The following is a 26,653-nucleotide window of genomic DNA, read 5'->3' on the forward strand; positions in this document are numbered from 1 at the left end:
GGACAGAAACTTCTGAGCAAGCTGCCAGGCTGTCCAAATTATAATAAAGTATTTGGACTGTTTTGGCCCCTGGAGCACCGTAGAACTCCCCAACCTACAAAATTCACATCTGGTCTTCTCTTTCTCAGGGATGCAACTTCTTCATGTTGTCTACACCAACATCAGAAAACAAAACAGAGCTGAGACAAAGCCTTAAGTATTGGCCCTCCATCTTCCCTATTTAACTGTTTTCAGTTTAAGCATAAAAGAATTTAAGCATGGATGCAAGCCACACAATGTTAATTAGACTCCAGACCAGAGAACATAACCTGGCTCCTTTTGTTCACTACTACACACAGAGTCAGTACAGGCAAAGATTAAAATCTCGCTTCAGGACATTTAACCATCTTTGCAAGACACACTTAGGACAGCTAGTGAGAAGGGCAGCTGCTCTGTAATGATTTCTTAGTTAATAATACATTTACATATGTGTGTCCCCATGTGTATGTGTGTGTATATATATACATATATACACAAAATATTTATGTCAATGGATGGAACAGCTACAGCACCATTTTCAACCTTATTTAACAAGGCCATCCAGTACAAAGAACAAGTTTCAAGCCTTTGACTTACAACTCCTCTTGTTTTTAAGATGGTTTTAACTGTCAATGCTAGTAAGACACAAATATGAGAATAATATAATAAGGACTACCACAAATACCCACTTCTATGTTATTTTATTTTTGTTCCATATTTAAAGTATCCACACATCTTCACACATTTCCTTCCTCCTCACTGTCAGACACTGAGGCTCTCAGTTATGCAGGTATAAAGGATTGACACTTTCTAAACTGTAACAGTTTCTCATTCTATCTTGTTGAAAGAATCCTGAGGACTAACTAGAGTCATCACTTGAGAAAAAGGTCCATGGTGATTATATTGAGACGAGCTTCCATGTTTTGCTATGTATCTGCAGTCACACAGAGAAAAAAAAGACTTTTAAAGTATGTTCTCATATTGCTAAATATTCCCTCTTCCTCCCTCTCACTGTTTTCTTCATAAGCAGTTTTGCCCATTGGCCTCAGAGAACATTAACAACTTGCACAGTATTAGAATCAGCCCCCTTAAGAACAATGGTGACACATCTTCCTAAGAGTTTTAAATCTTATTTTAAATCTTACTTTCTGGATATACGTAACATGCTGAAAGACAGATCCATACAGCAGCTGTAAGAGAGGTATGTTCTGTCTCTTGACTCTTTTCAGCCCTTCTTGGACATACAGTTGCTTCACAACTGACCAGCACACTATCTGTGGAGAACTGCCATGAGCATGCTGAATGCATTCAAACACATAAGGTCCTGTGGTGCCTGGAGGTGGTGCTGGGCACTTGGCTTTCAAGCCTAGAAAAAACACTTTGCTGGCACCATGGTGTGCCTGCTTAGATGCCCAGTCCTTGTGGTACAGAATACTGGGACAGGCATTAGTAAATATGCTGGGGACAGTCTGGGAGGGAACAATTTATGCTAGACTTCTAATACTCTTCTAATCCTTTACAAGAAGAGGCACTATAAATAATCTTACACTTACAACCTAAGTTAGTGTAGCCCCTCTGCTGCGAAACACCAAATCAAAAGCAGGGCTGACACAGAACTGACCACAGAGTCTTACATTCACTCACTCTCCAAACAAAAAATATTTTCTTTTGACCCAAAGATCCCTTTTTAAATCTCCAAAGAAACCTGCTGAATGGGTGCAACCCTTCTCTCAAAAATCAAACTAAATCTAGCACTATCTTTATATTAACTATGGTGAGGCCAATGAATTTCCATCAGTCTCGTGGTGCAAATGGATTTGTGTTTTGTGGGTAAACACAAAACAACACATAAAACATTCCTCCCTATGAAAAGCTAAATGATGCCACCAGAATCTAACCACACTAAAGGACTTTGAAACTTTCTCACTTCACCTTGGGATAACCTGGAAATAAAAATACAATAAAAATACATCAATAAAGCTTGACATATAAAAATACTATTCATATTTGAAGATGAAGAAACTGTATTTCTTCTGTTCTATATCCTATACAATCCTTTTGGGTTCAGAATGCTTAAAACAGGTATAAAGGATTTTGCCTCACATATTGTGGAAGCTCCATGCAATAGAAATACAGTGCAGCAGTGGTTGCATGCTGCCTGGTCTATCTGATATTGCTGGTACTTTTGACAGAAACATTTATTAGACCATGTTAGCAGTAGACAAGAGAAGAGACTCCCTCTGATACCTATAATTGTCTTCAGGAGACTGACCATATATTGTAGACATGTCAAATAAAGCAGTTATAAAAACATCCACCACACACAATCACTTGCTACTTTCTGAGAAATTATTACAGTTATGGCTTGAGAATGATCAAAGAGAGAATAAAAGGGGTCACCATTTTAAATAACAGTAAGAATGAGATCATGTTGTACATGAAAAGCATATGGAGGTGACCCCAAATTCCAGGAATAATCTCTCTTCTCCTCACCTCTCCACTTCAGTCTAGCTTGACCTGTGACTACTGAAATCAGCAGGACTTTTCATCATTTATTTTACAAAGGGAAGGAATCAAATGTTAAGCATCTCTTTTTTATGGGCATCACTAACTAATGTTGGGGGGAGATTCCCAGCATTCCTAATAGTTTTACATAGCAGTTTCATAGAGGGCTACAGTCCTCCATCTTAAGTAAACACTGTATTACCCCAGAAGTAGGTCCAGAGAAAGTAAAATAGGACTGTTACAATTTTGCAACCGGGGTACCACCCTCAGGGGAATATACCACTAAGCTCAGAAAAGGGTGGTAAAACTTGGTCTACGATGTCTGGGTATGATTAAGTTTGCTATCTGTTCCCTACACACCCTTCTTCAGAAAAGTCAGGGGATTCTGTCCTGTTCCTGGAAAGTATCCATTAGCACTGAACGAGAATCCTGTTCTTGCTATCCACTCAAAACTAAGAAAATTCATCCACTGTGATCTACACCCACAGTAACACCGGTATAAAGTAAAAGGAAGTAACAGATGTGTTTTCCTTTCTTAGCTCACAGTGGCACCTCTCTTTTTGCTCTTGAAATCTGGTATCTGTCTGAAGTCTGTCAATGATCTTTGCTAACATGCATTTGCCTTTTCATTTGTCTGTGACATTTACACGCAAGTTAGTCTTGCATCAGGCTGCTCCAAGTTCAGCTTTATTAGTCTACAGAGACTCAGGACTCTGTTGCATCTTTTCATTCCCTGTCAACAGCAAACTGTGACTACAGGTAACTGCCTGTTTTCTAAGTATAACCACAAGATAAAAAGAGCAGAGGTGAATGGATGGAGGGCAGCAGGAATGAAAGTCAGCGCCTTTTGCACAAGGATGAAACACTTGACAAGGTGAATCCTTTAAAAGCCAGGCAGCTCCCTGAAGCTCCTCAAGCCTTTTCTGGATACTTTTCACTGGCAGTGCTGAAAAAGAAGTGTGATGTGTTGCAAACAGAATCCTAAGGTAAATTAAACAATTTAATGGAAGATAAATTTATCAGGAAAACATGGCAACTTGGGATAGTGTCACCATGCCCCAGATTATTATGGGTAACAAGAAAGCAGAATCTAAAGCACAAAATTATAAAGGAGAGAGGGGAAATAAACAGTTACTAAGATATTCTGAAGCTACTGGAAGAAAGGCTAAGTTGGTCTTTTGCCAATGTCAGAAGCTCTTTGTGCTAACAAAAGGAAAAGTGTTTTTCAGCTGTTCTGAAACATCCAGCTCTTTTTAAACCAACAAGGGTTAGACACCAAAATACTTAGATTGACCCATAGTTTTTACAAGCCTTGTATGGAAGAGCAAGAGAATAAAGATTACTAATTCATTTCATGAGGTAGCCACAATACTGATGTGGAGCTATGATGATTTCATAGCCACAGGGTCCTGAGCTGCATCTGTGTGGGGGCATGGCATGATTTTGCCTTTCACTGCCTTCTAAGTAAACCCACCCATTTTTAACAACTATTTTTGTATAGCAAATACCCATTTCATAAGTCTGCCAACACCAATTTGGAAACACAACACCACACAGTTTTCTTTTGGGAATTTTTAACTTTGACATTCTTGGGCCTCTTTCAAAACACACACAGATCAAACAATAAGAAAAAAAAAAATCACTTAAACCATGATTTAGCAACCATAGCTAAAGAAAAAATTTCCCAGTGTGAAAATAATCCACATTTAGAAATCATGATTTACCTCAGTGTTAAAGTACCTTCCCAATACATACCTTATGATGTTCCAGAAAAATTCTGAGTTCTCAAAAGGATTTCAGATTAGCATGACAATAATGTGGTGAAATCCAACTCCAACTGTTCTGTATTTTTTAAGCCAATGGAATGTCATGCTTAACATTTAATTGTTCTTTAACTAAATAAATGCAATTAGGATTTTTCCTGTAATCTTTCTGAACAAGCTGAGAAATATACCTCATACCTACCCATGTATTCGTGGAATTATTGATGGGGTTGTTGATGGAAGATTAGAATTTGCTGCGTGAGCTGCTGACCAATGAACCTTGCCAGCGTATCCATGGATATTTGGAGGGCTAAAGGAAAAAGTTAAAGGGGGGATGAGGGGTGGAGAAAGGGTAAATTAAATGACTACAGGCTTGAAATATGACTTACAGATCAGTTCTAAAATAGCTAGTGTTTATCAAAGATGGATGGGTAAAAACTCTTCATAAAATAATGAGTATTCCTTAGAATGTATGAGTGTATGAACTGGCATAGATTCTTTTAAGATCAGCGAAACAACTTTATGATGATCTAGCTGATGATCTGACCCAAAATATTTGGTTAGACATGGCAAAAGTGAATTCATTTAGTGACTTTTCCTTTTTTTTTTTCTCCCCAGTTGTTTAGGTTGAATATCTGTATGATATTCAAGATTACAAGCAACATTTAATCTCAAAGGAAAAATGGGGTCATGGGGTTTGCATAGAGCACAAAAAGCAAGGAAATATTCTTCAAAAATGTGATACAGATTTAGCTCATATTTAGGTGTCAGCTTCAAATATGGAATTTAGGTAGCAGGCTTTAGGCCAACAGGTGTGATTTCTCATGGCCTAAAAGAAAAATTATTTCCCAAATTATTCTAAAGTTCTCTAAATTTCCCCTAGGATTTACTAAGAATGCATTTACATGCATATGTAATATTATTAACACTGCTTAGACACATCAACTTAAATTCTAGCTTGAGTACACTGATGGACTGAGACACTTTGTGCTACATCTTCGAAAACTAAAGCCTTTTGTTCATTCTGATGCTAAGTCTTAATGTGAAATTCATAAAGAAAGTTCCCTAAAGAGACAGAAGAAAGAATTCTACTTATCTGAGGTAGCACAACAGAAAAATTTGATAGCAATTACTGCAAGATGAAGCAGAGATGGACAAAATTAAAGGGGGGGAAAAAAAAAGAAGGTGGTACTAATATGAATTCAGAGAGATAATCCATGAAGATTAAAAATAAAACAGTCTAAACCCCCAATATGACAGCTTTTTTGCAGCACAAAGTTATTCAGAGAGTATCATCAGTACTGTTCTACACTGACAGCTCAAAATAGGACACTGTGGAATTATACATATTTGAGACTGCCCATATACATGGAGGTAACAGTTCATGACAAGCTGTTTCACCCACTGAATCAGCTGAACACTTGTAAACCTTGTAATTGTAAACCTTGCCTCCATTAGTCCTTTGTGCGTCTTCAGACCACATGAATGATAACAGCGCCTCCTTTAAAATAATCACTGAGGTATTTTTTTATTCCCCTGTACTCTGCATAAAAATACAGTCCCTTTAATTATAAAAAGTGCATCGAGCTATTAGTTTCAGTACAGCTGATCAGCTACTTCTCCGCAACTAAATTCAGCACAGGATACAAAACTGGACATATGTATGAGATGTGGTTTACCAGAAAATTCTTTGACTTGTGTGCTAGGAAACTTGGCTCTGAAATTCCTCACCAGAATAGCAAAGGTAACGACAAAATGCTTTATCAACCTACCACAGTTATAACAAAGGACTGTGGGTGAACTATACTTGCCACAGGAGCACTGACAGTATATGTTGTAGTCTTTGTACCCATAGTTAGCAGAAAGATCATCTATTTCTTTGTCTTATTTTGGAGTAGCCTTGCACTAACCCATACATTCATACACTGCTATACTCCCTGGGCCATGTTCCAGTTCATGACCCTCCAGAGAAGATGGCTTTGTAGAATCAGTACAGCAGTTTTTTAGCACCTGGGAAGCTGTTACCTATAGAGAATTGCTAATGGCTGAGCAATAACAAATCTGCTCTCTGTCTTGACAGCAGCCATGCAGGGGTGACGAGTAGGCCTGAAAATCTAGTACAGCAGTAGAACATATTTTCAGCACTAGCGAGAATGGCTTGCAGACAAATTTGCTTTTTCATGTCAAAGTAGACAAGTGTTAGGTTACCTGCAGATTAGGTAACTATGTAGAAAATTTCATCTGCATATGCAGAGATCCCAGTGAGGGACACAACAGACATTTGGGGTGTGTGAGTATAAGCACATGCATTCATCCAAACCTGAAAATGTGGTATCACTTTGAAAGAATCAGTCAGACTGTGAACTGAGTTCTATTACCCTGGTGATGTGCTACGTACCAAGATATCTCTCTTACATGTAATAAAGAAATTCCATTGACTTCCTTGAAATTGTATGAGCGTCACAGAGAAGAGGAGATCACAAGAAGAAGCCCCATATTAACTTGCAATATTTTATAAGCCTGTTTGGAGTTAACTCACATAATAACTATACAACTGTGCAGACATCAGAATATATTATACACTGTGAGGCATCTGATTGATACAATCTTCTGACCTTTAAAACTTGCAAAACTAGAAAAGAAAAGCATCATAAATGGCCATATGTGACCCAAAAAAATCAAGCCTGAGAGATGCCCCAAGATGAAGACTTGTTCTAGACTGTTAGAAAGGATTGACAGAAGTTGGTATATTCGTAACATGTGAGAAGGATGCAGCTCTGAAAGAGAAGAGAGATGGGCAGAGAGAAGCTAAACGTACCAGGATAGCAAGAAAGCTTACACTACAGTAAAGCAGCTGTTCTCCTGGGAACCTGCAAAGAAGATGCAAAAATGTGCTGCGGTTATATATGTGATAAAGCAGAAGAAACTGAGGTTAAAAAAAATACCCCTTTGGTTTTTTGTTTTTGGATCAGGCTGTCTAGCTCTTGTGTGTTTTCTCTGATGAGCTGCTAAACCAGACTGTTGCTGCTAAAGAAAACAACTAAGTGCCAGGCTACCACTGGGCAACATACAAAACCCCTCTGTGGTTATGCTGTCGTCATCAAGCTTTCTTTCTGTAACCATGACATCTCTCTTGTTCATACACTTCCTTGTTATCATACTAGCAACTCTTAGTCTCAACAGTAAGCAACATACAGTGTTGACAGTTGAATCTGTGCAAGACCTAAGATTTTTCAAGTGGAATGTAGTGATTCTGAGTGCCTCTGCTTTGGTGTGCCTCTGTTTTATATGTCCATCTTGGGATGTCTTTGAAGATTTTTATTTCCTGGTAGTGTTCAGGAAAAACAGTGTGAACTTAATTTAGTTGGACACCCATACTGACGTTTAGAGCTATCTGAGATGCCTTAATGTATCTGAGATAACCCCTATAGCACAGGACCCTCAGGAGATCCATACTGTTCTGAAGCAGCAGCTGCAAGTGATGGTCTAGGGTGTCTCCAGGGCATTGGATGCCCAGGTTTGCCATATACATTCCATGTCAGCTGTTTTTATGCGAGCAAAATCAAGATTCTCTCAAATAATTTGTAATTCTTGAAAACCTTGGATCTAGCACTTCAGCTTGAGCAACTGAGGTATGCAAGTTCTTTGTGCAAAAACTCTGCCTAGTGAAACCAATCCAGTAGATTCTTACCTTGCACTTACAAGCAAAGAGTTCCTAACATCTTACTTCTTAGAAACACTGTTGTGTAAATCTCATAGACCTAAATCACCAGATTAAGTCATTAACTAGCTCTTCTGGCTACTGCAATTATAAAATAGGCCTCTCAGGTCTCACTAACAGTGCATAACACTCGCAACCGGCTTCCACCTCAATTTCCCTTCCAGGAAGACTGACATGTCACACGTTTGTGGCTCTTCTTTTACTCTATGATCCTATTTGCCAAACAGAATAACCTGTGGTAAAAATGCCTCAGACGTGATCCTATGTCAGGAAACTCAATGTATACAGTCTCTTGTGTTGGGAAAGAATATACCTGAGAGAACTTCTGAAGTCAAAACAAGGTGCTCCATGCAAAGTGAAGAATGGGACCGACAGGATTGTTGAACAGTGCATTCTGGGTTGCATTTCATACCCTTCTTCCTCAGCCATCAAAGCAGGATAGAGAATGGGTATTTACAAATGGATTTGGGGTTTCTAAAAGGATAAAACCATTAAAATGGTAATTCCCCAGAAATATTTTGAATCATGTTGAACTGGAACATTTTGTTTCTATGATTTCAAACACTTCTATTCTGCTTTCAACTTTTTCAAACCCCCTTTCTAGTATGGGGTAATATTTTTCAGAAACAAGAAAGCATTTCAAGCCAGCAATAAAATCTCATTTGGAAAATGTCAAAGTAGGATATTTCAGCATTCCCCACCCTCAACCCCCTGAATGACTCAACTGGAAAATCATTAAAAAGGCATACATGGTGGACAAGCTGTCAGTTTCTGAAGAAAAGATAGTGTGGGAAAGCTCTTAGGCAGCCCATGAAAATGACTATGCAAGGTGCAAGGCAGCAGAGGGTCCTGTCCCCAGCTAATTGTGGCCTCTGAGGTTTCTGTGGTAGCTTGAAATGATAAGGGATGCATGCACACAGTCAGTTGGAAGCTGACTACACTGAAGAAATATGACTGAAGTCACTACAGATTTACTGATGTGATAGTAGCAATTTGCCCAATGTGCTTGAGAAACCAAGAATAAAGGGTAGTTTCAGAGAATAGCCTTGGGCAAGAACTGCAGGACTTGAAACACTTAGGACATGTCTTCCTAGAAACTGTATGTATTAAGTTTTCATTTCAATCAACTGCTTCCAGAAATGGATTTTGGTCAGACCCTGTCCTCTTTCTTACACAGACAACCCAGACAACCTCTGTGGCCTTGGACAAGTCATTTCAGCCTCCTCAATCTTTCAAAAAACTAAATATTTCAAAAAATCTTTCAAAAACTAATAGTATAATCTACTTTACCAGTGTTATGGCAATGAATTAGTTGATGCTTCAAAAGTGCTGCTAAGTAAATAACACTTTGTTAGAATGCATATGATTGTGTAAGCACTGCCCTCTACTGAGTATTATGAGAGCTGATGAATTATGAGTAGCAGGTTTTAAAATGTTAACAACTGCCAGATTTTTACCTAATTCTGGAGGCACAGGCTTTTAATGTGGAACAAGAAAACATAATCTCTGTCCTAACTGCTTTTGTCAGATTTCAAGAGGTAGGTTCCAATAAGTACCACGGTGAAAATCAGGAAGTTGCTGTGCTATAATACAAAGGACACACAAAAGAGAAAATCACAAGTCAGATGTAACACTTGATTGATATGAACTGTTGCTGTGTACGCTGGAATGCACTAAATGTGCTACACTATTACTACACTAAGTACTACCAACTCACTGAAGGTGTAAGGGAGTTCTGACAATGCCAAGAAGGAGAGTTATTTGTGTCTGTCAGACCAAGCATTTACCAGAGCTCTGCCCATGAATACTACAGAGGAAATCCCCATCACCAGCGTGGGAGGCTTTTTTTCCATTGACCCTTAAAACACCTGCAGAACTAAAATACCACATAGAGCATAACCTTGCTTCGGCAGCTGATTGGGGAAGAGGTCAACAAAGGAAAAGCTGGTGACTAGGGCTGGAGGAGAATTATACAAAATTACATACCTATAAAGATGTTTAAGAACAAGAGAACAGCAGATTATTATGTCAGGAATCCAGATGATGCAGTAAACCCAGTTTCTTTATGGTTTGCAAAATTATTAGGCTTACAATATGGGACTGGTGCCACAGCCAGGGGTTCGGCTACTTAGACCATCGGATTCACTTTGAGAAACCTGGCCTACTGGGGGCTGATGGCTCCATCTGTCAGAGAAGATAAAGAGCATCTTCAGTCATGGGCTTGCCAAGCTGGTGAAGAGGGCTTTAAACTAAAGTTATTGGGGAGGGGAACGTCAATCCACTCCCACCAGCTTGATGTCAGTGCCAGCAATAGATGCCCAGAGCCTGGAGAGGGGTCACAGGTCAGCAGGAGAGCACCTGAAGAGCAGCACAAAGTAATTCCAGACAGTAAGTCAGCTTCATGGGCGCCCAATTTAAATGCCTCTATGCAAATGCATGTAGCATGGGGAATAAACAAAAGAAGGTAGAGATGTGCTCACGCCTGCAGGGCTACAATCTTATTGACATCACAGAGACATGGTGGGATGACTGCTATGACTGGAGTGTTGGAATGGAAGGATACAAGCTCTTTAGGAAGCACAGGCTGGGGAGATGAGGAGGGGGTGTCACCCTCTATGTCAACAACCAGCTGGCATGCATGGAGCTCTGCTTGGAGATGGATGAAGAGCCGACTGAGAGCTTGTTGGTCAGGATTAAAGGGAGGGCAGGGGTAGGAGATGTTATACTGGGGGTCTGCTACAAGCCACCCGACCAGGAAGACCAAGCAGATGAGGCCTTCTATAGACAGAGGGGAGCAGCCTCACATTCACAAGTCCTGTTCCTTATGGGGCACTTCAACCATCCTGATATCTGTCGGCACAAGAAATCCAGGAAGTTCCTGGAATGCACTGATGATAACTTCCTTCTCCAAGTGATAGAGAAGCCTGTGAGGAGAGGTGCTATGATGGACCATATTCTCACCAACAAGGATGGGCTGGTGGGGGGCATGAAGTTCAAGGGCAGCCTTGGCTGCAGTGACCATGAAATGGAGGAGTTCAAGATCCTTAAGGCAGTGAGGAGGGTGTACAGCAAGCTCACTACCCTGGATTTCCAGAGAACAGACTTTGGCCTCTTCAGGGACCTGCTTGGCAGAGTAGCATGGGATAAAGCCCTGGAGAGAAGAGAGGCCCAAGAAAGCTGGTTAATATTAAAGGATCACCTCCTCCAAGCTCAGGAGTGATGCATCCCGACAAAGATGCTAAAATGCCAGGATGCCTGCATGGATGAACAAGGAGTTCCTGGACAAGCTGAAACACAAAAAGGAAGCCTACAGAATGTGGAAGTAAGGACAAGTAGCCCGGGAGGAATACAGAGAAATTGTCCAAGCAATTTTCAGGTTAGGAAGGCCAAAGCCCTGATAGAATTAAATCTGGCCAGGGACATCAAGTGCAACAAGTAAAGCTTCTATAGGTATGTCAGTGATAAAAGGAAGACTAGGGAAAATGTGGGCCCTCTGCAGAAGGAAACAGGAGACCTGGTAACCTGGGATATGAAGAAGGCTGAGAGGTACTCAACTTTTTTTCCTCAGTCTTCACTGGCAAGTGTTCCAGTCACACCACCTAAGATGCAGAAGGCAGAGGCAGGGACTGGAAGAATGAAGAACTGCCCCCTACACGAGATCAGGTTCGAGATCATCTAAAGAACCTGAAGGTGCACAAGTCCATGGACTTGATGAGATGCATCTGAGGGGCCTGAGGGATGAATGAATGAGGGTGGATGAAGTGGCTAAGCCACTATCCATCATATTTGAGAAGTCGTGGCAGTCCAGTGAAGTTCCTGCTGACTGGAAAAGTGGAACCATAACCTTTTCCTTTTTTAAAAAGGGAAAAAAGAAAGACCCAGGGAACTACAGGACAGTCAGTCTCACCTCTGTGCCTGGCAAGATCACGGAGCAGATCCTCCAGGAAACCATGCTAAGGCACATGGAAAATAAGGATGTGATTGGCAATAGCCAATGTGGATTCACTAAGGGCAAATCATGCCTGATGAATTTAGTGGCCTTCTGCGACGAGGTTACAGTGCTGGTGGATAAGGGAAGAGGAACTGATGTCATGTACTTGGACTTCTGCAAAGCATTTGACACTGTCTCACATGACATCCTTGTCTCTAAATTGGAGAGACATGGATTTGATGGATGGACCACCCGGTGGATAAGGAATTGGCTGGATGGTCACCCTCAAAGAGTTGTGGTCAACGGCGGTTGTGGTCTCCAAGTGGAGAGCAGTGACAAGTGGCGTTCCTCAGGGGTCGGTGTTGGGAGCAGTGCTGTTTAACATCTTTGTTGGTGACGTGGACAGTGAGATTGAGTGCACCCTCAGCAAGTTTGTTGACAACACCAAACTGTGTGGTATAGTTGACATGCTGGAGTGAAGGGATGTCATCTAGAGGGACCTTGACAGGCTTGAGAGATGGGCCCGTGCAAACCTCATGAAATTCAAGGCAGTCAAGTGCAAGGTGCTGCACATGGGTTGAGGCAATCCCATGAACAAATACAGGCTGGGCAATGAGTGGATTGAGAGCAGCCCTGTGGAGAAGGACTTGGGGGTATTAGTGGATGGAAAACTGACTGTGAGCCAGCAATGTGCACTCACAGCCCAGAAGGCCAACCGTATCCTGGGCTGCATCAAGAGAAGTGTGGCCAGCAGGTCGAGGGAGGGGATTCTCCCCCTCTACTCCGGTCTCGTGAGACCCCACCTGCAGTACTGTGTCCAGCTCTGAGGCCCCCAGCTTAAGAAGGACATGGACCTGCTCAAGTGGGTCCAGAGGAGGGCCATGAAGTTGATCAGATGGCTGGAGCACCTTCCTTATGAGGACAGGCTGAGAGAGTTGGGGTTGTTCAGCCTGGAGAAGAGAAAGCTCTGGGGAGACCTTATAGCGGCCTTCCAGTACTTAAAAGGGGCCTACAGGAAAGATAGGGAGGGACTCTTTATCAGGGAGTGTAGTGATAGGATGAGGGGTAATGGTTTTAAATGGAAAGAGGGTAGATTTAGATCTTTCCTGGGAGGGTGGTGAGACACTGAAACAGGTTTCCCAGAGAGGCTGTGGATGCCCCCTCCCTGGAAGTGTTCAAAGCCAGGTTGGACGGGGCTTTGAGCAACCTGATCTAGTGGAAGATGTCCCTGCCCATGGCAGGGGGGTTGGAACCAGATGATCTTTAAGGTCCCTTCCAACCCAAACCAGTCTATGATTCTATGAAAATGCACTTTTGAATAAGAAAGAGATTTTTTTAAAGTAGTTTTTAATAACAAGAAAGAATTAATTGGGTCATTACTTATTTTCACTTATTAACATGGAGCCTCTCAAAAGTGCCCCGAGAATTTTGCAGTCTGAGCCTTCCTGGAAGTCACTGTAGCTGTGCTCCTCCCCTGTGTAACTTGCCCAAGAGAGCTGAAAATACAGTGTTTCTTCAGAATTTGGACCATCCTCCTCTTCCTTGATACACATTTGGATTGGAGCAGCAGTTAAACACAGGGGATCAGATTTTCAAAAGTGCTCAGCACCTAAAAGTTTCGCTGTGGTGTTTGTGGCCAGATTTTCACAGGAGCTTAGCAATCAACGTGCACCCAGAATGTGAGCTCTTTCAGAATTCTGGTTTTCATGTGTGGTTGCTGAGCTATTTTTGAAAGCCTGGCTGGCTGCGCAAAACATACTCTCAGTTGCTTCCCTAGCTGGTATGTGGTTAGCTACGTGACATAAAAAACCAAATGCAATATTCATCTTCACAAATAAATAAATATTATAATCAAATAATTAATAATCAAATCAGTAAGAAACAAAGACAAAATAACCGAGGAAAACAGACATAATCAATTCAGAGTTCAAAGTCTTCTAAAACATATCAAAGAGGTCTCAGTTCTGCAAAATATATGAACAGATACGCAATTCTATCACTGTTCAGGAAATCTTAAGCAGATACCTTTAACTCAGTGATTGCAATGGAATTTAAACTTCATGGATTTGAAAGAAAAGAAAGAAAATACAAGAAGAGAGTTTAAAGTAGGCAGACAAGTAGAGAAAATAGAAACAAAAACCACAACAAGAAGAAAATATGCATAAAAAATTGATAAATTTAAAAATACAGCAAAAGGCACTTGAGCCACTGGACAACTGTTGTCCAGTATAGCTAACAAAATAACACAAGAAACATACAATGAAAATACAAAAAAGCATCAAAGCATTAAATTTGGAACCTTGCTAGTTAGTGGCATAAAAAGATGAGATTCAAACTTACAGCTCCTGTGCTCTGACAATGTAGTCCACTTGATGGAGCACTGAGCTGTAAAATGAGATCATGATAAGTTTTACAAAAGATTTTTGGAGATCTGCATTAGAAAGATTTTCAGAGTGCTCTTTCACAACAACTTCCTAATTTTTTGACTGGGTCTTTTTTTTTTTTTTTTTTTTGGAAAGATTTCTATGTTCCCCTTCACAAAGAAATGATAGAAGATTCCAACTTTTAGGCATACATTGCAACATAACCGAGGATTAAAGAGAGGAAGAAGTTCATCCTAAAGCAAATTCAGGAGTGCATACACAAACCAAGGACATTAAGAATGGTGCTACATTCCAGGACTGGAAGAGACCTCAAGAGATGGTGTAATTGATCCCTATCCTCCAAGACAGGCTTTAATGAAAGCCTGGAAGAGAATGAGAGGAACTGAATTACCATCCAGGATCTTTGGTCAAGTGTGAAGATGTGACCTGAGAAAAGCACTTCCACAGCTCCCTTAGGGAAATGCCCACCGATCATCCTGGATTGCCACCAGTTCACAAACGCAGTTTCGATTAATAAATTCAGATTAATAAATTTAGCACCTCTAGATGAATTACAACACTTATGACATGGCTTTCTACGTGTGGTGAAGGCTCCCACAGCTATTCCATGTCCGAACCACAGAGAAAAACTGGATAAAAAAAGACTTGGATTCCTAAGTCTTCACTTGTGTCTTAGCCTATCTTTTAAGAACTATGGCCATCATTTTGTGCTACTTAGTATTTTTTAAGACTAAGTTTCAGTAAAGCACCATTTCAATAGCTTAAAGCTCAGAGTTTGGTAAAAAGAAAAGGCACAGGCTAGGGCTCAGGATACATGAAGTTTCATTCTTAACTGTGCTATAGATTTCCAATGGGATTTGGCAAACCACTTAATCACACTGCACCAGGATTCCCATCCGTAAAGCTTCCAAATTGCATGGTAAGGACTTCAGAGTATTATCTAGAGTACTGGGTATATACACAGCAGCTTTTTGCAACACTGATCTTATACTAGGGGCTTTTATGATCAACTGCAGCATAAGTTATGACTTCTACCTTTTTTCTAAATCCTTAAGAAAAAAGAAGAAAAACAGAAGACAGTTTCCTGTTCTGCCAAAAGGAAGAGAGAGTGGGTGCAAGGGTAAGATACAGAACATGCCCAGGTTCACCACTCTTCCTGTTTGTCTCTGCAAAATTACATGACAGATGACTCTTAGCTAGTTTCATCTTTGCTAATAATTTGAACGGCAACCACTTACTTGCATGATCTGGGGAAGAACAGTGTCTCACTCTGGAGTAATGCCTGAGCGCCGATGCTGTTGCCCAAGTGGAGGCAGGGAAGAGTGAAAGTGACTATCTACAAAGATATTTTTACATTTTACAAACTTACAAAGCATATTTAGGCTTCTAAATCCAAATAGATCTAACTTCTCAAGGATTTTGGTGTGAGTCTAGTAGCCTTAATATCTTTACACATCTTTCTAGAACTACTGGCAAACACACAAAGTGAAAAAAAACCGGATCACTTTTATGTTTTCTTTCTTTCTTCTTTCTTCTGCTTAAAATCATAGCAATCTTGATGTCTGACAATCATAGACAGAGAATAAATATGAAAATAAATATGAAGAACTTGATAGAATTTTTCAGGTGAAGTTGAGTTTTTCATAGCTTTGAGATGTCAGAATCTTTTACGTCTCAGAGACCTTGGTCTCCTGGTTGCTAGAAATCAATGAAACCCACAGCCTCACTCACTAAAAAACAGGAAAATGACATAGAAAATGTAGAATACCAAAGAAGGTAATACAGATTCTGTTGCTCAAACTTACAAATCCACCATGATACCATACGTTGTAAATAGCTCCAGACAAGAAGTCTGTTTGCAGCACAGTGTACACATCAGCTTCTCTTCTTCAAAGCTCTAGAGCAACAGCAGTATGACATGGCAGAACTGAGGGTTAATAACTCTGCTAACATCCCTACAAACTCAGAAATCTCTGTTCAGCACTATGCTGTATGCTATGCGTGCTGTATTTTTAAAGCACATTTCTCAATAATCATTTAAAACTATTTTATGTGCTAATTCAAGCAGAAGTTAAAAGTTAGATGAAAGCTATGAGAAATCAGAAGACTTGTGCAGGAGGTGAGATAAAACAATCAGAATGGTGCATTATGTACATAAAAGCTTGGTATTAATAGATTAGATTGCAGTAATATGGGTCAAACTTGACCATCTTACAATGCTTAGCATCTTATGCTGCCTGTGAAACTACTGCTGTAATGAGTAAGGCTGTGTGAAACATGATGTACTGTTCCCCACACACATGTGTGACAGCATGTGATGCACTGCAAAAGGATATGCATTCTCCCTGAAACTAATGTAAGAAACAGAAATGAACAGACCTCAGGTGGAGCTCAGAAATTCCAGCTACTTTCAAGGCAGCTCCCAGCAACTAGGAATGTTTAGCACATACTCTGCCATATGTCAGTAAGGTCCAGCATTATGCCTTTTCTTCAGAAAAGAGAAGACAATATTTTTACAGCTTCTCTACCTCTGCTTCCCCCAATGAAGTGTCCCTTCTGTAGTTTCCTCACAAATGTGGACTGTGCAGGACCACTGAAAGGACAGAAAAGAAAGGCCTATGCAAAGAGAAAATTTGATTAAGTGAACAGAACACAGTCTCTATCCTCTTTTATCAATTTCAGTTGTTACTTTACCATTAAGTTATCACTTTTACCATTTCACTTTCTTAAAAGTTTGCAAATAAATGGTTAATATCAGCTCAAGCTACTAGAGACAACTTTAGGAAAGGCTTAAAGTGAAAATCTTTGAATTTCAAAGTTCTTGATCTAGCTAAAAGTAAGGGGTTCCTAATGGCATTCAGGGACCATTTGCAAACTCAAAGGTCACCTAGTGACTAAAGTTAAAAATCACACATTTTTAACATGGCAATATTCAAATCATACTACACATCAAACAACGACACATGCACTTCTACCCAACAGACCTGTTCATTAACACTAAAGAACAGGAAGCATTTGAAGTGAAAGTATGGTGTATTTTGAAAATAAACACGGTTTCTTTGGAAGTAAGGACTCTGTTCAGAATGGCATCAGCAGAAATTCCTGATGCATGCTAAGCTCAGAACTTCTCTTCTATGTCCTCCTCACTTGAGCCTTGAATGTAGCACAAATCTATTTTCTGCTGCTGGGCATTTACAGGAATGCCTATGTTAGGTAGTGTCAGCATCATTAGGAGCCACAAGGCAAGTGTTTTGGGGTATGATCTAGCAGATGTGCTCAGACTAGCTTCACATGCAACCCTTCTAAATTGAGAAAAACAGAAGGGTGCCTGCTGAGTTCTTAAAACTTGGTTGTGTGATTAGTCTAGCAAGGTTAACAGCAGGAGGGAGAGTACACTCTGATTTCCATCCCAATCTAGGTCAGAGCCTGCTGATCATGAAGAGTTCACTATACCAAGACAGTATATTGCATTGGTGTTACCACAGGCAGCTTTTACTCCCCAGGATGGGCACGCTAAGGGCAGCTTTTGGTCTGACAATCAGTTATGGTCAGTCCATTATGACCATTCTGTACTAGATGGATGGCAGGGTCACTTGGGCCACAGAGGAACTCCTAGATGGAAAAAAAACCTAATCAATATTTCTGGTTGAAAAGCATGATGCATGGTGTTAGCAGCATAATTTCCCTGAAACTATAACACTAATGGGATACAATAAAGAACTAGGCCTTAATATTCTATGTCAAATTCATAGTCAAAATAGGTTGCATTTAAGCTTACCATAACACAAGTAGACGGATAAAATCTGCTATACCATCATCTCAGTAGACATCTCTCTGCTCATTTTGTATCAGCTTCCTTGACTAAATTTATATATCTAGACTGAATGGTGCCTTAGATTTATACAGACCTACAGTGACCACTGTAGGTGGTTACCACCACAGGCCATTTACTACTGACTCAGTTATTAAAAAGGATTTTTCAAGTACAACCTTGAATCTGAAAGCCCACTGTGCTTACTGTGTTAACAGACCTCACTCAAGTTATTAAAAAGAATAAGGAGTGTTCCCCCCAATTTTTTTAATTCTTTTGGCCCAAGAACAGATCTTAACTGTTTTTTCCCGTTTCCCAAGTAACAGGAACTCAAGAGGCAGTATCAAAATCATGCTAATAAGAGAAACATACTGTGCAGTGCTTGTGTAGTGAGGCTTTGAAGTTCACACATGGTTAAGTGGGATTACATCTACGTCAGCATTGTCAATGTCTTCAAAATTTACTGCACCAACACAGCCACTGTTTGGATAGAAAGGAAATCAAAGATATGTACATTATTCATAAGACAGCTGGTGGAGGCAGCTGAACCATATACTGCATGCTCCAAAATTCTAGTTATTTATTAAACGGTCCACAAGAAAAAACATGGAGATGAACTGCCCTGTGTGCTTGGCATGTCCCAAGATGAAAACAATCATCTGCTGAACTTGCAGAACATAAGAGATGACAGCTGTAGCACATATGTGCAGAGAGGAGGATTGGGAAGAATGGAAATAAGACAGAAATGTGTCATCTCTTGTCCTTTTGGTTATGCCCATGATCAGACTGGGATATTCTTCCAAATAGGACATAATGGATCCTGATTTCTAGTTTACAGGTAAAAGGATGGAGTCACCCGCAAGCAGAGGAGACTCAGCTATCCCTTGGCACCAGAAAACACCGTGAGATTCGATAACATAGTCTACAACTCTTGCTTCAGAAAATGAGAGATGAATTGCTTGGGCTTAATCAAAAATGTCAGAAGTAGAAACAACCCAGGGACATCGTACTTACTTATACAAAGAGATATGACAGATTTGAGAGCGGCTTACACTGTTAAAGACAAAATAGATCAATCACTTTTTTTTTTTCACCAGACAGAATATTCTGATAGAATATTTATGAGGTCCCAAAAGAGAGGTGGTGACAAGTCAAAGTTTTGCTCTTGGAATGATGCAATGCTCATTTGAATTTGGTAAAAGGCCGTAGTAAATGATTAGGTTGGCATATATGCTAAATGACCCAGTTCAGCAGGCAGAATCTTGTCTTTTAATCTTTATTCTCAGATACTGGGACTTCAGTCAATTTCATAGGATAGTATAAACAAGTTTTCTTTAAAAATGAACTGCTCCTCTACTTGTAACACTTCTCTCATCCAATTCTTGAGAACATGGGAAAATTTAACATCAGGTCTGAATTTCTCTCTTGGTCTGTCCCTGCAAGCTGCTCTCACTGTCCGTGTCTATATTCCTTTGAAAGAGCAACATTCAAGAAACCATAGTGATAGCATTTTCTATCTCCCTCCACCCTGCAGAGGTACCTGTCTCTCCCACTGTATGTGCCCAGTAGCACACCTGTCCATTGAGTTTGCCCTAGCAAACCTGCTGGCTCATGGACTGGAAAGGAGAAAAGTTCTAGTTTTTCTATCTTGTTTTGACGAAACTTTCCCTCCCCATCTCTACTTGGCTCTTATCTGAACTCTTCTGAACAACCTGTCACCCTTTACTGGGCTTATCTGAAATGCTCCACTCAGAGATAGAATAGAATAGATGAAATACAGAATGAAGAAAAGACACCAAAGCACAGGTGATTGTTTTGGATTCTACAGCAGATAAAACCTTGAGTTTGTACATGTGCATGATTACTATGGTGTTTTCATAAATGTCATGTCTTAACCAAAACATCAGATGTATGAAGTCAGGACAATCATTCACTTTACAGATTTCTTCTGTTCTGCTTTTTATATTTAACTCTCTCACAGGATAAGCATGCTAGAGTATACTTTTCATATAGTTATTGATGGAATATCTTAACTTCTCTAGTTATAGAATGCTGCTGAATTTAGTCTTCTGAAATAATTAACTGTATGTAGAATTCATAAAGGAGGTATTCAGATGATCCTGACACTCACAAAAAAAATGAAACTTACAAATCAACAGGTCTCTGTTGAGAGGTAAAAGATCTTGTTTGAAATCTGTCCCAGAAGCCTCCAACAACCTAAAACCATAATTAGATGCTTCTTGTAAAGTAGTATTACCTAATTAATTTGGCTTAAGAGATTTTCATGCAGCAATCCGAACGAACTGCAGGACTGAATTTTAGTTTAGTAAAAATAATAATCATTACAGTTAATAATCACAAGTAAACTAACTTAATGTGAGATTTGTTATGGTACAGCATCATTCCTATAAACCAATTTTTCATCAATATCCTTGTCCTCTCTTTTGGTACTGTGCACGCATATCTTCTGTACCAATTTACAGGGGAGGGGGAGGGAAAAATATGAAATCATTTGAGGCAGTTACTGCAGTGTGCTGATGACCTTAAATGTTCACTTGGAACTGTATTCATTTGAAAGCATTGCTGGGGATTTATGTGTATGAAGTACACAAATTTTAGGCTACATTTCATTAGCAAAACCTAAAGCCAGTTGGCAAGAAATTGACTTGGCTTATTTCAGGTTCAGGATTGTATCTCCTTTTTGTGAAACATTGGGAAGCAGGATCATCCAACACTTCCACTCTTGATTCCGGAGGCTGTATTTTGGAAGGTAGCATATTATCTCAAGCAACTTCTTCATAAACTCTAGATTAACAATAGAAAAGAAGAGAAAAATGTTCCCATATAATCATTAGTAACCGACATTGGTAGCTAGATAATAAGGAATTATGTGCCAAAGAAGGATGTAGAAAATAACAAAAGTGTCTATTTCTGGTTTAAAGGAAAATTAAAAGCCTGGAATTATATGTTGCTTGTTGGGGAACAAGTAGTTATGGTACAGTTTCACAGGCTTATCTTCTTTAAAACTGTCTCACTCACTAATTGAAAGAGGTAGTTTATCTTCCAAGAAGCTTACAGTGATGATGGGATTTATTTTGTCTAAATTTGAATAATCAGTTAAGTGAGACAAGACATAGAGATTAGATACCAGTGATATTATGCCTGTGACAGGCATTGAAGACAGATGTACAGAATGCCCTTTTGGAAACTCCGGTTTCTCTTCACTGCCTATAGAGGAAGTGGAGATGAAAGACACAGACTGGATGAAAGCTTTCAGATAACTAAAGTTCATGAGATGAGTCCCATGCTAAATGCTGGTAAAACACCAGAAGTTCTGAGTGATAGAAAATTGTTTGTAGTCTGATATGTCCTGCCAACTAAAGGTGCACAGTAGCAAAAAGAAGATGAAAAAATGAAGAAAAGCACAAGCAAGCAGTGTTTTTAAAAGAAATGGTGTCTCACTTTTAGTATGTGACTTGTAGAAATAGTCCCTTGCTTTTTCTTCTCTCCACCTTGCAGAAGGATCACTTGATTCCTAAGAGAAATCAACTACATAGCAGAAAGCAATGCTATCAACATATATGATACTATGATTGCTTGTTTAAAGAGTAAACTACATATCTGCATTTTCCTAGTTTACTATCTTCTTTTGCATCGGAATGTGAAATATGCAATTTCACATACTTCACCAGCCATCACTGGAGATCAAGAATGGATCTATTTTTGAAGAGTTTTACTCTGGAAAGAAAATGTAATATAGTGAATACAAGTTTAAAAGCTAATAGAATGTCCTTGCCTCTCTACTCCTCAAGCATGTAGCCTTCCATTTCCTATATTATTTATAAAATGGCATAGCAACCACACTTTGCAGTCCCTCACATATGCCTAATGTATTTGTATGATGTTCGTTGGTACAAAAGAGGTCCAGCTTAAAGAACTATTTAAGTATAGGCAACACTTTTAAGGACTTTGAATAGTCTCATCAGTGTGTAAGGATGAAGGATGTAATCACATTTTCAGTGTGGGAAAGACAATGAACTTGCCTTATGGATTAATTGATTTTTAAAATTTACTTATTTGTTTGTGACTTGCACCAAATAAGGCAGTGCCTAAGTATTAAATATATGAGTATTTATAGCAAGTATGAGGTTTTGGTATCTTTTGTACCTTCTGGTATTTTTGCTCTAACTCTGTCACCAGTTACACATAACTGACATTGGTAGTATTAGTCTCACATTACAGTCTAAATGCCTTAAGCAGAGTAACAGTACAAAAAATGAAAATTATTGGAGCAACAGCCACCATTAAAATCTTGTCATGATAACATACAGCTACCTGAAATATAGTGCTTATTTGAATATAATTAGATGAAGAAATGAAAAAGTCACTACACTATTGTAATCACTGCCCAAGTATGTTGAATGGAAAGCAGACTAGAAACAAAATTATTTAAATATGTTTTCTGTCATTACAAGAAGAGCACTTGCCTTGAGATTGGGATCCATACAAAATGCAAAAATATAGTTTTGGTCAGGTAGAGCAGGAGCAACTTTCACTGGAGTTCTCCAACCTGAAAGAAAGGGCTTTCTATTGTGTTAATTGATTGAAATGAAAATCACTGAAAATGGCATGATCTGTTCTTGTCCAGTTGGGAACTCAGTGTATTGGCCTTCTCACTTTTAGCTAATGACAAGCTTAATGATACTGTCAGCTTCAGTTTATTACTTAAACTAGTCTCCTAATCTGTCAAAGCAGGATTCAATGACAGATAACAAATTTAGGGAATTTCTGGTTTGGATTCTGAGTCAGAAACTGAAGATGTACTCATTCATATTTCTAAGCTGTTTCCCAGAAACCATGAAAGCCAGAACATCTTTTTCTTTTGTTTTTAAAGGAAAAAGTGAGATTCTTATGTCACTACATAAATAAATATGCAGAGAGGTTGCACTAAACCAGCAGTCTTACAAGCTTCACTGCACCTCACCATCGTTTGAAAGCTGTGCACTGTTTTTGACCTCTTATATTTTAAAATTAATAGGAGCACTGACTTCAGTGGGCCCAGCAAGAGATAATAATGCCAAATGAAAGTTTTATAGATTGTTTGTGAAGGCAAATCTTTGAATCCATGACCACTAACACAAGCACACCATCCCCCGGTCATGAAACCCTGGTCAAACAATCATCACATGATAGTAAATATGCAGAGGAAGTATGGTGACATTCTTTATTAATTACCCACAGTGTTGGATGAAATACTGGACTAGTTGGGCTTTTGGACAAATCTAAATATGGCCACTCTAGTTATGTGCTTATTTCTTATAGAAAAGGGTTATTATCAAGTCTACAGGTAAACTCTATAGTGTCTCCCATTTCTGAGTTTTTGAAGAAAACTGTGTCTACAGATCTGTCAGTTTCCAGTAGGGGCAAGAAGTCATCTCTGCTCCTTATCAACTTATCAAATACCCTGGTTCCTTCTGCAATCCCCATGCCCATCACTGTGTTAAGCCATACGAGACAGAATAATAATTACAAACTGGCTATGAGGGCTTTGTCACTAGGTTTCCAAATACACCTGCACAGTCAAATTTTGAGGTCTTTCTAAACACTGCAAAGAAACTTGAGACCACAGAGAAAAGGTTACAAAACTCTGTTGTCATATGAGTGAGAGAAGGGGACTCTACAGGCAAACACTGTCAACTTCCTAAAGACCTTGTCTTCTAGCACTGAACACCTTCTCTATACCAAGCGAGAATACATGAAGAATAGCTCTTCAGCCATCTCCCTTCTCTGGCAGGCTCTGATTCTCCAGTCTTAGAACGACCTTCTTTGTCAGCTTCTCACCTTTACTATCACAGAGTCTCACTGTTCAATAAACTTGCTTTGCTCAGTAGATGCAAAAGACTGCTGGGGAAGTTCAAAGTAACACTGTTGACTGCCAAAGCCACAGCACTACATCTTCTCACAACAGAGAACCTCCTGTCTATTGCAGATGTTTTATATATCTCAGCTCATCTGTCTCAAAGGCTGCTTCTGTCTGGTGGTTTGGGTTTTTTTTCCATTCATCCCTGACACAGTGGAGAAAGTGACTGTAGAACTTGCTTGCAAAATGCCTGACTGATCTCTCTTTCAACACAACTTCCCCAAACAACTTAGCTGTGGAATGTCTTGGGACTGATATCTAGAAAGATTAGCAACTTTCATCACATCACGTGCCTAGGGGTTGGTAGTTGGGCTCTGAATCATACAGCTGAAATCTGGAATTTGTTTATGCAGACTCATTAAAAATAGTAGCTTAAAATTCAACTACTTTTTATATCTATATTTACACATTTGTAGTTAATACCTCAGCATCCCAGGAAAACTCGGAAATAAATACTAGGTTTGCAAGAACATTTGCACAGCCTTCCTTAAGAAATCCATGCTGGACTATAAATGTGTCAACGTTTGTCCCTGAGTTAAGTTTGACTTTTTCCAATAGCTTTAGTGGAGTCAGTATTTCACTCTAATAGTGAACTTTCCCCAACGAAAAATCACCAGAAAGCCACCAGACAGTTTCTATCTGCTTTCTGGAGCTACTGTCCATTTCAGACCACTTTCTCCACTGTAATGCAGGTTACTGACTTGATGACATTTTTTCAGATTTTGTCTGTGTTCATTTCAGGTGTCTCTATCGCCAGAGTATCTGTATCTCTGTCTCTGTCTGATTTTCTCTGTGCTGGAAAAATTAATGGTCAGATAGAATCACATATTCAAATCTTCTCTCCTTGTCACTTTTTCAGAGGTTTGCAGAAAAAAAAAGCTGATCAGTTTTGACTGATGTCTGAGGTCTATTTTCACATGTAAATGCAGAACACAGTAACTGAGAAATAAGAGTGAAAATTATATGGGATGAGCAAGAAAAAAAAAAAAAAGGAAAATTATGTAGTCTATTTTTTTGTTCTATGACTGCAGTAAGCTTAAAGTGATTTAAATGCAAAGTTCAAAGAGCAGAAACGGAACCAGAAACATGCCTGAATTCATAGCACATAGAGACTTTATGGCGACAGCAACAGGGATAAAGTACAGCTAACTATGAAGTGAGAATGTTACCTCTGTAAAGTGGAACAAGGAGTTTATTTACATTTCTTTACCATGTTCTAAGAAATACTCCCCTCATCTATAAGCATGTTGGCCTCAGTTCCCATAAAATTTTGGTCTAGTTGTAATGAACATTTCTTTTATGAAAATTGTTGGAATAGCTTAATATTTATAAAAATTCAACCATATTGCTTACCGCTAATTAAGTCTGCCTTTAGAAGCTGTAGGCAGATATTTCTGCTTTCCAGAATTTTCATCAGAAAATTCTGAATAGTAACTACCAACCCAATTTTGCTTCATGTTAAAAAGAATAAATATCTATTTTGATACTGTAATAAATACAAAATGAACAGACCCAACTTTATGTGAAACATATTGATATTAAATAAGAGGGTAATACGTACTTTGACCAACACGTGATGTCAATCCTAAAGAACTTCTGTTCTCCAATCAACTAGACACTGGAATAGGCTTTTAAATATGCTGCACTGCAACTTGTCAGGAAATACTAAAAGACACAGAAATATCCAGGGGATTTCCCGACTCTGGAGTGATTTGTTATTTTGGTTTACATTAAAACAGGTGCGCATTAGAACTATTGTATATAACTTTACAATTTACATAAACAGAATCTTTAAGCATTATTTACTTTCAAAATCTGTTTGTTTTTGGTTTTTTTTTTAGCATTAGAATGCTCATTAGAATTTGCTCACTGGTATGTCTTCCCTACAGCAGCGACAATGAGTCATAGAAACTCTCTATTGCAGTTATATTCAGTTCAAATATCCAGGGCAAATGTATTTTATAAGGTTGTTCCTTCATCTTGGGGGTATGGGAGTTCTGAAACTAATTTTATTTATTTGTTAAGCATCACCAATTTCTTTGGTGATTAAGAAATAAAAATAGTAGTTTGCTTTACCTGAGTCATGCCCTGACAGAAGGTAGCTGACACAGCCCTGGAGTTCCACCTCCTGTCCTGGCTGGTTTTCTCCAGGAGGATCACCTGCCTCCTGTGGGCAGGCTGGCCCCTCTTTCCTGTGACTGGGGACATCACTGTACTCTACCAGGGATTCAACAGTTCTTCCAACATTGGGCTGCAGGTCAGCACCTACTCCTGGGCTCACAAAGCCTGAGCAGGGATCTACTAAAGGCCCATCATCCCAGTGTGGGAATAAGGGGTAATTCAGCCCTACTGGAGGGGTGAATGGATTTAATTGAAGTTAAGAATTACTGTTTTTCTCTTCGAAGCTGGCAAAGCCATGTCTGTTCTCAGGACTTCTCACAATAGGCACGCATATCTTTAACAGACTTCGATACTGTTGGCGATCCATCCTGTGAACTTGTTCAACTGACAAGGTGGACTTTTTAAAGGCACTTGCCTGCCTTTCAGCTCTGTGGGAAACCCCAGCCATTCTCTTCTACCGTCCTTATGTGGCAGTAAAC

General features: G+C 39.4%; 1 protein-coding gene across 1 annotated transcript; it reads right to left on the minus strand.

Moving 5' to 3' along the window:
* Positions 1 to 846: 846 nt before the first annotated feature.
* SPMIP7 (sperm microtubule inner protein 7) lies at positions 847 to 26,622 on the minus strand. The gene is given in 11 exon segments (XM_074847963.1): positions 847 to 952; positions 4,489 to 4,596; positions 18,506 to 18,613; positions 19,148 to 19,186; positions 20,283 to 20,350; positions 20,800 to 20,936; positions 21,596 to 21,668; positions 22,621 to 22,696; positions 24,576 to 24,583; positions 26,130 to 26,256; positions 26,258 to 26,622. Coding segments are annotated over 11 exon segments (1,215 nt in total).
* Positions 26,623 to 26,653: the final 31 nt, after the last annotated feature.

The sequence above is a fragment of the Strix aluco genome, chromosome 1, assembly GCF_031877795.1.
Source record: "Strix aluco isolate bStrAlu1 chromosome 1, bStrAlu1.hap1, whole genome shotgun sequence".
Lineage (NCBI taxonomy): Eukaryota > Metazoa > Chordata > Aves > Strigiformes > Strigidae > Strix > Strix aluco.